Raw genomic sequence first — 11747 nt, 5'->3', positions numbered from 1 at the left:
TGTTGTCCCGTACCTATAGAACGCATGAGAAATATCTACAGTCCGATTGAATAGACAACCGTTCCCACAATGATGAACAGTAGTGGTAAAAATATTAAACAATTATACAATATAAAGGGGACTTGACTAACAGCGGATTATACCAAGCGTACATATAGTGTTATTTTGAACTTAAAAAAATTTTTGTCTCAGTTACTCCATATTTTTAAGAATATTTATTTTTAATTATTAATTAGGAAAATATTACACTGCTATAGTGTAACATGATATTTTGACGTTGTCACTATTTAAATTCCAATAAAAACTATAACCTTAGTCTCATTAATTACATGTTACGATAAAAACTATAAATATCATTTTTATAAAAATATTAAAATTAGTTTATATTATAGAAGTATAGGATAATTTTAAGAATTCTCATGTAGCACCCTCTTTCAAATGCCAGTAATTTATTTGTTTTAGCCTTCCGTACTTTCTAAATTTCACTGTAGTATATTGTTACGCTCTGTATATATGTTGTATCTTTGAATGCGATTTTTGATCTAAAGGGAGCAGGTTTAGAGCAAGGTTAAAATGTTTCAAATAAATCGTCACTTGGTTCGTGACCGTCTAAGAATCTCAACCGGCATTGTTGTTGTAGTTGGCAGTCAGTACGATCGCCGCAACTAAACGAACCATAATTAATCCTAAGTAAGTACTTCCTAGATTATTTGTCTTTATATTTTTAATTTTATAAAACGCGTTTGAAATGTATGATTTTTTAGATAAAAAAAAAAAAAAAAAATCGCGAATATAATGGTTATAATGTAATTATTAACGCATTTTTAATTCTATATCCTATATATAATATAAAATAGTATATAATATATTTCTAAAAATGTTTAATATTTTTTAAATTGCAGTCTTTTAACCTAAATACGCCGATATTGCGTTTTCCAATTATTATCAAATAATTATCGAAAAAGGATGACATAATATTCATTGATATTTTATACATTTCAAAATTCATTACTTTTTTTTGTTAATTTACGATCCGTGTTCCATTTTGATACGTGTGATCGAAACCTTTGTATTTTATATGTATTTATGAAGTGTCGTTTTGTTTGAGCAACACAACAGTGCGCATTTTTATTTGAAATTATTTACTTTGTTCTACAATATTATAACCAAATAGAAACAACGTTCCATGATGTAAATGATGTAAGAAAATTTTATGATCGATTCACAATATTGTCTATACTAATATTATTATTCTAAGATTCAAAATACGTATATGTGTCTTTATTTAAATTAACTTTTATTGCTATTACCATTTATTTTTTATAATAATTTATTTTTATATAACTAATTGCTATTCACTATGTACATTTGAATAATTTTTAAGAGTTTCTCCAACATATGATTGTAACAATTGTTATCTCTGTTTAAATATTCTATCATTATACTATATATTTTACATATAAAAAGTGTAATCTTGTTGTACACAATAAAAGTACAGAAAACATATTCATTATCTTATAAACATATGAGTACTATTTTATGGTTTAATTTTGAAGATTATTCGTAACATAAATAATTTCAAATTCATACGTTTATAACCAAAATGATTTAGATTATTATTAGAAGAAATTCGCTCGATCCTTTATGTATTTTTTGATTATTTCATTCGATCGAATTTTGTAATTGTTTAAATTAATTAATTAAATTAAATTAATTTGGAGAGTATAAATGGAAAATAAAAAATATTTTTATTGAATTAGAACTATATTTTTAATACAAAATTAATTTGGTTATTTAATTTTTAATTTTAATAAAAAATATTATTTCGTTAAACACATTACAGCAAAATTAAACTGGTTTATATTGTTTTGATACTCTAAAGTTGGAATATACCAAATAATATTATATACCAATATCGTTAATATCAGTGATGGGAATTAATTGAAATGTATAAATAGAATATGTTTATTTTTTAGCTTAACATGAGGTGGTTATATATTATATACATTTCATTCCTGAGCGCTGTACTCTGTGATCCAGTGGTAAGAATCTCGAAAGGTTCTATAAGAGGACGGACTTCAAAATCAAGAAATGGTCGGGATTTCTATTCCTTTACTAGTATACCATATGCGAAGCCACCAGTTGACGAACTTAGGTTTAAGGTATATTATCTTGAAGTATAAAAATGTTAGATTTTACATACTCTATACATTTAAATTAATAACATTAATAACGAAATATTGTTCGAATGATTTTAGCCTCCACAACCAGTAGACTCGTGGGATGGCATTTTGGATGCTACAAAAGAACCGAATATATGTATTCAAAATAATCATTTCATCTTTTTAGTCAAAGATGTTATAGAAGGAGAGGAAGACTGTCTATATTTGAATGTTCACTCACCGAATTTGAATGGAAAACTGCCAGTTATGTTTTGGATTCACGGTGGAGGATTTCTCGCTGGCCACAGTAGGTCTGAACTGTATGGACCTGATTATTTTATGGACAAAGATGTCGTTTTCATATCTTTCAATTACAGACTCGGTTTATTTGGTAAGATTTATTGTATCACAACCTTGAACTCGTTTATTTATAGACGTTTAATCTGTCTTCTAGGATTTATCAGTACTGAAGATGACGTTATACCAGGTAACTACGGAATGAAAGATCAAGTCATGGCATTACGCTGGGTCCAAGAAAACATCGCTAAGTTTGGTGGTGACCCTGGACAGGTTACAGTGTTCGGTGAAAGTGCAGGAGGTGTCAGCACAGGATATCATTTATTGTCTCCGATGAGCAAAGGTCTCTTTCATAAAGCTATACTCCAGAGTGGTTCACCTTTGTGTACCTGGGCTGTAGCACCACCTGGGTTAATTCGTAAACGAACTGAAGCAGTTGCAACTCTTTCTGGATGTCAAGCTGATACTTCCTCAGAAATATTAGACTGCTTACAGAAACTTCCCGCTACTAATCTGGTTAAAACTCAGTGTAAATTTTTCGTAAGTTACATAACTTTTTTAAAAATAATACGGTTTAGAACGTTGAAATTTTTAGGTCACATGATTGACATTAATAAGTGACTTAGTCATAAACTGCAATGATTTCTATAGATGCACATTGAATCCATTTTCGCTGAGTCGAACAGAAAACTGTTTAATATTATCACAATTAGGTTAAACTTAATAATTTTCATATTTTAGGAGTGGATAAATCATCCAAGCGTAATGTTTCCTCCGGTTATTGAATCGTGTGATTCAAAAGAGGAGGCGTTTGTATGTAAAAATCCAATTACTGATTTCAAACAAGAATCAATAGTGCCTACTGTGATTGGTTTTAATTCAGGCGAAGGAGGCATATTTGTAGCAGGTAAGCAACGTTGTTTTCAATAAAGTAATCCTCTGAGTAAATTTGATTGAATTTATAAGTATAGAATACTTTTCATGTAGTTATAAAATAGATTCATATTGAAGTAAAATGATCTAAAAACTATCTTATTATATTTATTAGGTAATTTTTAATCTGATAATAAAAAACGATTATGAATACCATTAGATTTATATTAAATAAAAGTAAAAAAACAGTACAAAATAAATAAATAAAATAGTTAACAAAGTCGTTTACTGTTCTGGTCAAATATCACAAAATGAAGGTTTAGAGAGACAAGTACGGTGTACTCAGATTATTTAGCTACGACTTATTTGCTGACCTTTACCTTTTTACAATTCATTTACGCACAAAACCATAACTTGTTTGCACACAATTTACGAACAATAGTAACCTTTTTTCAGAAAAATTTATCTATGTATAGGTGTACATAACTGCGAACCTCTAAGTTTTTAAATTGGTCATTATTGAAGGTGAATAATTATTATACTGAAACAATATTTTCCTTCACCCTTTATAGGCTTATAAATTTCTATCTAATCATTTGATGTTATTGACTGACGGGTTTAAGAATGTTGTATGAGCTATTTATTTTAAAAGATCTTCTTTAGAAGCCATTATTCACAATTTTGTCAAATTACATAAATTACAATTAGGTACAATCATTTATACAAAAAAGTCATGAAAACATACAAATTGAACAAACTAAAATTGCAATAATTTTTCATATCAAAATATTTTATTTATTTGTTAATACATATTTAATATTTATTGGTATGCTTTTACGTTAAAAATTTTAAAAAATTATTTTTTTTGGATTTGTAATCAGAATAAATGTTTTTCATATAATTTTGTTTTTTTAATATTTCTATCATACGGATATTTTTTTAAATTTTTTTTAAAGAATTTATTTTTAAATCGGTATCAACTTGAATTTCCAACTTTCAAACTTAGAATTTGAATAATTTGGTGAATGTGAGGGTAGGAGTTATACAGTTGATTATTCTTAAGCTATTATATGGTTCACTAGCCCATAATTCTGGCCCAAAATCAGTATCAAATTGATTAATAATAATTTTTAATATATAATCTGTAAAATCCTTATTTATTAGGAACTATTGAAATTACTTCAGTAAATGCATTCGGAACTTTATTCATATATTCATATATACATTCATATATTCAAGCAAATATAAGTTGACTTGTATATAATACATACAACTTATGGGTAAAACAAACGATAAGAAAACAGGAATAAATCATTTTAGTTTCAATTAATCTAAGAGTTAAACACTAAAAACAGACTCTCTAATGTTAAATACATATTAAATATTACCAATTATTTATTATTTTAAATTTCTTTTGTATAATTCTATGAGTTCTATAAGTTAATAATGATCTACAAAATATATGTTATTAAATAAAATATATTGTATCGTAAAAAAGTTACCATAGTTTTTTTATGCTCTTTAACATAAATACATAAACTATGGAGCAAAAGAGAATAATAACAACCAGTCATCTATTCACATAATAAATTATCGTGTTTTAAAAGTTATTTTTTGTGCTTATGTTTAAAGATTGATTTTTACTTTCAACGCTTCAAATGTAATACATAAATAGTATAAATTGAATCAATAAAATATAAATAAAATTAGAATATATTTATAATATAAATATAATATATTATTCATATAATTAATGAGGCAAACCATTTGCATTAATTAAGGTTTGTTTCAAATGATTCTTTCTTCAAATAATTTACAAAAATGTAACATCATTATTTTAATATATATTGGTCATATTAATTGTAACGAATAATTGTTTCTTAGAGCTATAATTTAAATATGCGAAGAAATTAATTTTTATTTATAATTATCTATAATAGCTATATAAAGTTGATTCGACTAATCAAAATTCAACAAACCAAAAAATAAAATATTTATCTGTAAGTCAATAAATGTTTTATCCTTCACGATGTTTTATTGCGTGTGGTTAATATTAAATACCGTGATGAGCTATTTTTATTTTGAAATATTCTCTGTTCTATAGTTATCCACATTCTATCGGTAATTAGATTTTAAGTTCAGAAACCGGTTTTATTTTAATAGATCTCTTTAGGAATTTACTATACAAGACCTTGAATTTAGACAGAGTAGATATATTCCATTCACAACATATTTATTTGTCTTACAAAATCGTATTTTTAAATTATATTTTCAGAATTGTTTAATGAAACATCTTTGAGATATCCGGAAATTAACACGGATCCCGGTCGTCTGTTGTCTTATCTGATAATGTACCAGCATCTGGTACAACCCAAGTATTTGGAGGACATAAAAGATAAGGTTATGAAAAAATATTTCCCGTCAGGAAAAATGGAAGATCACTCGCATTTGGATGCAGTTAATGTATAGTATATATTTTTATAACGCATTTACCTCATAAAAATGTTTACTTCACTTCTAATTACATTTTAATTCGTATACATTTATGTATAGATGATCAGCGAAGGCGTTTTTGTTGCGGGTTCCATGACCATGGCTTTAAAATTATCTTCACCGGTCTATTTTTATTTGTTTGATTACGAACAAGAGTTTTCATTTAATAAAGTATACGGTCAGTGTCAGAAGCATCTGGGAGTTAGCCACGGTGATGAAATGATCAGTTTGTTCCCGTTGAAGTCATTAATTCCCAAAGAATTAAACGAAAATGATAGTAAAGTTTCAAAACTCATGGTTGATATTTGGGTAAAATTCGCCTCATCTAGGTGAGTTTATTTTTTTTTATTATTAGTAAAGTATGTATTATATATGTATTAGTAAAGTACATTTATTATCGGGTAGTAAAATATCACCAATTTTAACATTTTAATTAAAAACCAAGGCTTTGCAACCGAATAATTTTTTCGGGTTTCGGGTTTGGGTGTTGAATATATTCGGGTATTCAAACACCGCAATACAACATTTAAACAAACGTTTGGGTGTTAATAACCGTTATTGTTCGGGTTAATATTGTTTAATACGAGTGTTAAGTAGTCAAGGAAAAATATTTTTCATTGGTGAAGGGCGGTGGGAAGGTTGAGCGCCCCTCCACTAATGAAATATTTATATTTTTTGTTACCCGCCTATGTAATAAAATATCAATTTCTTATACAACTGTGCAACAGTTTTTTAGACCAAACTATCATTATGTTAATTTCAAGCAATAGTGTAACTACGATTTATTTTCGGGGAAGAGGGGGTTATTTTATATGTGTATGAAGCTTATAAATTATAATATCTATTAAAATTAAAAATACTAACACTATGTACTACTCCTAGTTAGTGCGGGCATATCGTATGCGACAAAAAACAGATTTTGTATTCTGCGTTTGTGTTTGTGGCATAGGCAGGGGCGTAGCGAAGCCATTTTTTTAGGGGGGAAAAATAAGTCCATTTGGCCGACTATTAAAAAAAAATATGCATACAAGTATAAAATATGTTTTATTTTTTTATTTTTTTATTTTACAATATTGTTAGTGTTCTTACTTTAATATTAAAAATTAAAACTATTTAAACTTATTTATACTTTAATAAACTTGAGCTTTAGAGGATGAACATTACAGTAAATAAAACAATGGATATTAAAAGTTATTAAATACAAATTCTTCTTGTTTTGAAAATTGACCATTGTTTAGCAATAATATCTAACTTAATATTATCTATTATGTCTTTTCTCGAGGAAAGTAACAGTAAATCGCTTAAACGGGAGTCACTCTGGGTTGTCCTTAAGTATTTCTTTACCAATTTTAACTTGCTAAATGAACGCTCATTTCCAGCAACAGTTACTGGGAGCTGTACATAGCAAACGTACGAGGAATGGGCTTAATTATTGCATGTAATAATTTTTATTATATTTTCCATTAAAAAAAAATTTGTATGTTGATATACCTTCGCAACTAAAAATGAATATATCATCTGTAAACGCAATATTTTTATTTATTGTTGCCATAAATACCTATACATATATTTTAACTAATACAACTAAAATACTGCCTAGTGTGTATAATAATAATTTATTAAATCAAAAATATAAATAAATGTATTGATTTACTTTAAAAAAAATAAGTAATTTTATTTTTAATTAACTAAGGTATATTTACATTAAGAGTACAATTATTATGCATACAAGAGTTATTAATGAAATAAATTATTTAATTAACTACCTATAAAGGAAATAGTTATTTATTTATTTTGTGTGATTTATTATGTCTATACTAGATATGGCTTTTGAATCTTTTACGTAAATATTTTATTAACTTTTGATATTTTACTTACTTAATAGTAAACACGAAACACATAACTTTGATAAGTTTTATACATTACGTAATATACATAAACTATTCATTAAAAATTTAACGTAAATTTAGATTAATAAATGAAAACGCTTACCTCTATTTACGTCGATTTAGTAGGTACTGTGACTAGTTTCAGTGCACACGTACAGATACACAGTAGAAAGAGAAATAAAATAAATGAAAAACACAGTTGTCACTTCTTGTCAGTTGATAGGTAATGAATATTTACTATAATAACAAATTCTAAAAATACTGGGATTGACCAGCGGGTCTACGGGTGACTATTGTAATAATTTAGCGGGTGTGCGGCATATACCGACATACGGTATACACGTACACAAAACAAAAATACGAATATAAATATGTGTAAAGATAACAACTCAAAATAGATGTAATCAATTATATATACGCTAACATTAGTTTCAGCATTAGACAGTAACGAAATATTACATGTTATTATTTATTTTGTTGATTTTAATTAATGCTTTTTTTTTCAATGATCTGTGGCTGTATTAATATAAAATCATGTATTTATGTCTATCGTCTATGGGCATGTAAAACACATACAATTTGAATCGTAAAATCAATTTTTTTTTGTTGGATTTCATAATTTCGATTTGGCCGCCTACAATATTAAAAAAGTCTGAATGGCCCACCGTGGTAAGTTTAGAGGGGCATCTTGCCCTCCTGCCCCGCAGTTTAGTTTTAATTTCGCCCCTGAACATAGGCGGAAATCGGGGGGGTCTTGAGGGGACTAAGCCTCCCCAGAAATATAAAGTATAGGTCTTAGCCCACCTAGCTCTAAAAATTGTTAAGTGACTAAAAATACAATAATTATTATAATTGTAAAGTGCATTTTTAATAACCGAATTAAAAAAAAATATTCTGTGATAAAAATTAAATTTAATTCGTAAGATTTTACAAACTTTTTGTCATGACTTGGAACGATCGCAATTAATGTAATATTAATAATATATAATAATACCCGTATAGTTTGTTTAATTTAATTAATCAATAATTTCTGTTTATAATACCTACTCCAAAAATGTTTTAGATAAGGCACCGAATTGTTTTTTTGTTTAAATTGTTGATTAAAAATGTCAAACTGTCAAAGTTCGTAAATTGACTTGTTAAAATAAATAATTGCGCACAGTGGTCTCTATAGGTGTAATAAGCAAATAATGCTCAGTCCCCCAAAAATTTCACCACATTTTCGCTTTAGGTCTATGGTGCGTGCACACACTAAAAACGCACTAGCTAGAACAGTGGTGGCCAAACTTTTTTTTCCTCGGGCCATAAAAAACAACTTTTTTTTTATCGCGGGCCATAAAAAAATGCATTCTAAATTTTTTTTTACGTAAATGCAAAATATTACAGTTATACAAATAAGTGCTCTAATATAGAAGACTTTCGCGGGCCAGATATTAAATGATGGCGGGCCGGAGTTGGCCCGCGGGCCGTAGTTTGGCCACCACTGAGCTAGAACATAGCGTAATACAAAAATAATAATAATTTGTACTTATGAATGTTACGATGAAATTATTACACCAAAAAAATTGACAATTCACACCATAGACATATGTATTAAACGCCATACACCGAACAAATACGAATAACGCGAACAACAATTTAGGTAATCATACGCGAGATATCAATTCTATTTCAGACTTATAGTATTGCAATAAATAATGACTCGGTGATTCTTGTAAGACCTATTACCTATTCAATTATAATAATACGACGTATCCGCTTGGGATAATTTTAAAAAATAGTATCCCAGTTGTTTACACTTGAACATTCAACATACCATACCATTCATGCACATCTGTCAGTATGATATATAGCTTTTGTCTTTATTTAGATAAATTTAGATTAATTAACAATTTTGTATATTATTTGTGAAATTATTCTTGTAAATAATAATTTTACTATTAAACAATTAATGACAAAATTGAAATAACCACAAAAAATACATACAAAATGATATGTTACATAAAGATTGTAAAATAAAAAATTATTCGGGTTTTGGTTAATTCAGATGTTTAAAAAAAAAAAATCATTCGAGTTATATGGGTTTTGGGTGTTTGATTTTTTAAGGGTTTTTTGGGGTGTTATGGGTTCGGGTTAATTCGGGTGCAAAGCCCTGCTAAAAACATATTTTTTTAAACAAATTATAAGTAGTTCATACATATTGTGTTTACGTCCTATATAAATAAATAATCGTTTTAGGACACCAACTGTGGATGGAACAGACAATGGATTAGCTTGGCCAGTATTTACTACAGTTGAAGATTCATCTTTATTGCACATAGATTCAGCTCAACCATCAGTTATAAAAAATCCATACGAGGATAAATTCAAATTTTGGAGTGGATTACCTTTAACCTCTCGTTTAAACATATCTATCCCATCTATCTCAACAACAAAATCTTATGTCAAAAGTGAATTTTAGTGTTAAATTTTTATTACAGGCCTAATATGCATAATTTGATGACAAAACGGAATGTTAAAAGTATAGGATTATAATTTAAAATAATTTATGTAGATATTTTTATTGTATAATTGATTACTCGATTTGAGAGGAATGGTTTTAAATTTAACTTGTATGATTTATTGGTTGTGATTTATACATTCATTTTATCTTTCAATTGAGACTATTTGACTTTTTTATTACTTAAAATAATGTTATTATATAAAAATAAAAAAATCAAGTATAACTTGAGCATTCCTATTTCAGTTTTATTTTTATAAAATGATAATTTCATAATTTATTTGTGATAATGTGTGTGTGTGTGTGTGTGCATGTAAGTACATATCAATCCAATAATTTGAAAGTTGAGTTTTCAAAGTCAAATATGATGGTGTAATTTAAAATCAATGTTTTTTTTGTCACTTAATACATTTAAGCTAAGACTATGGCTAAATTTACTTAGATAAATTTGGTGCTAAAATGTAATTTCTTATTTCTCTAGGTCTCTTGAAAATATCGACCGAAATATTTAGTATTGTTTTGAGAAATTGTTTGAGAAAATATAAAAAAATTTATATCATATACACTAATTTTATAAAATAGCCTAAATACAGGTTTTAAAATGTAAAAAAGGTGGAAATACTGGATAGTTCAAAGCTCGTTCTATTTGGAGTGATAAATAAAATAAAGAATATTGCTGTATTGGTATTTGAAAGATGAAGTCATCGCTTCTAATAAATAATGAGCATGATCTGGAAAAATCACTGGAAGAAATTACGAGATGCTTCCAAAAATATTACCTGATTATCAAGTGGCAAAAAACTAAAGTTATTAGGTGCCAAAAAGAAAAACGAATCCGTAGAATTAATGTACAAACAGGGAACTAGCTGCTTGTACAAGTGGAACATTATAAATACCTTGGCAGTATATCAATCAAGACGGAAGATAGATCATAGAAATAAGATTCAGAATTGCACAGGCAAAGTCAGAATTTATGAAAGAGAAAAAATTGTTATGCTCCAATAATATGAGTATTAAGATAAGTAAACGTTTCATAATAGAATATGTTTGGAGTGTGACACTCAATGGTTGCGAAACATGGATAGTAAATAAAATAGAACAACGAACATTCGGAAGCTTTGAAATGTAGAGTTGGAGAAGGATGCTCGGATAGAACACCGTACCAACGAAAACATACTCAATGAAATAGATGAACAAAGAAAGATTATTCAAAGCCATCAGAACAAGACCATGGAACATGATGGGTCACATATTGAGACATGAAGATGAACTAACCCATAGAATAATGAAAGGGAAAATTGAAGGTAAAAAGGATCGAGTAAACCGAGACCTTCATTTGTCAAACAAATGATCTCCGAGGCTGCCTTAAAGGGTTTAATACCAAAAAGAAGACATTATTAGTGTTTTAACTTTAAAAAAAAAATGTAATATTTGGGCAAAAATCGAAAATTTATAGAAGAAATAAAATGCCTTGCCGCGGTGGTGGTGGCGTTGCGGTGGCGTTAAATTTGTACACACGTATTGTAATGGGAG

At 27.8% G+C, this 11747-nt stretch overlaps 1 protein-coding gene across 3 annotated transcripts; it reads left to right on the top strand.

The window, feature by feature from the left end:
* On the top strand, nucleotides 1–10318 carry LOC112693669 (esterase E4-like). Of its 3 annotated transcripts, XM_025568849.1 has the most exons (9): nucleotides 1–85; nucleotides 549–690; nucleotides 1977–2162; nucleotides 2259–2553; nucleotides 2617–2999; nucleotides 3201–3366; nucleotides 5608–5795; nucleotides 5886–6154; nucleotides 9953–10318. In XM_025568849.1, exons 3-9 carry the CDS (start codon nucleotides 1983–1985, stop codon nucleotides 10173–10175), a joined length of 1704 nt encoding a protein of 567 aa, XP_025424634.1. In that variant the 5' UTR covers nucleotides 1–85; nucleotides 549–690; nucleotides 1977–1982; the 3' UTR covers nucleotides 10176–10318. The 3 variants fall into 3 exon arrangements, with proteins under 3 accessions (XP_025424634.1, XP_025424635.1, XP_025424636.1); XM_025568850.1 differs by lacking the exon at nucleotides 1–85 and having other exon boundaries at nucleotides 477–690; XM_025568851.1 differs by lacking the exons at nucleotides 1–85; nucleotides 549–690 and adding an exon at nucleotides 1121–1200.
* The last annotated feature ends 1429 nt before the right edge of the window (nucleotides 10319–11747 follow it).

Source organism: Sipha flava, unplaced genomic scaffold, assembly GCF_003268045.1.
Source record: "Sipha flava isolate LNK unplaced genomic scaffold, YSA_version1 89_pilon_pilon, whole genome shotgun sequence".
In the NCBI taxonomy this organism is placed as follows: Eukaryota; Metazoa; Arthropoda; class Insecta; order Hemiptera; family Aphididae; genus Sipha; species Sipha flava.
This window is presented reverse-complemented; position numbering and strand designations above follow the sequence as displayed.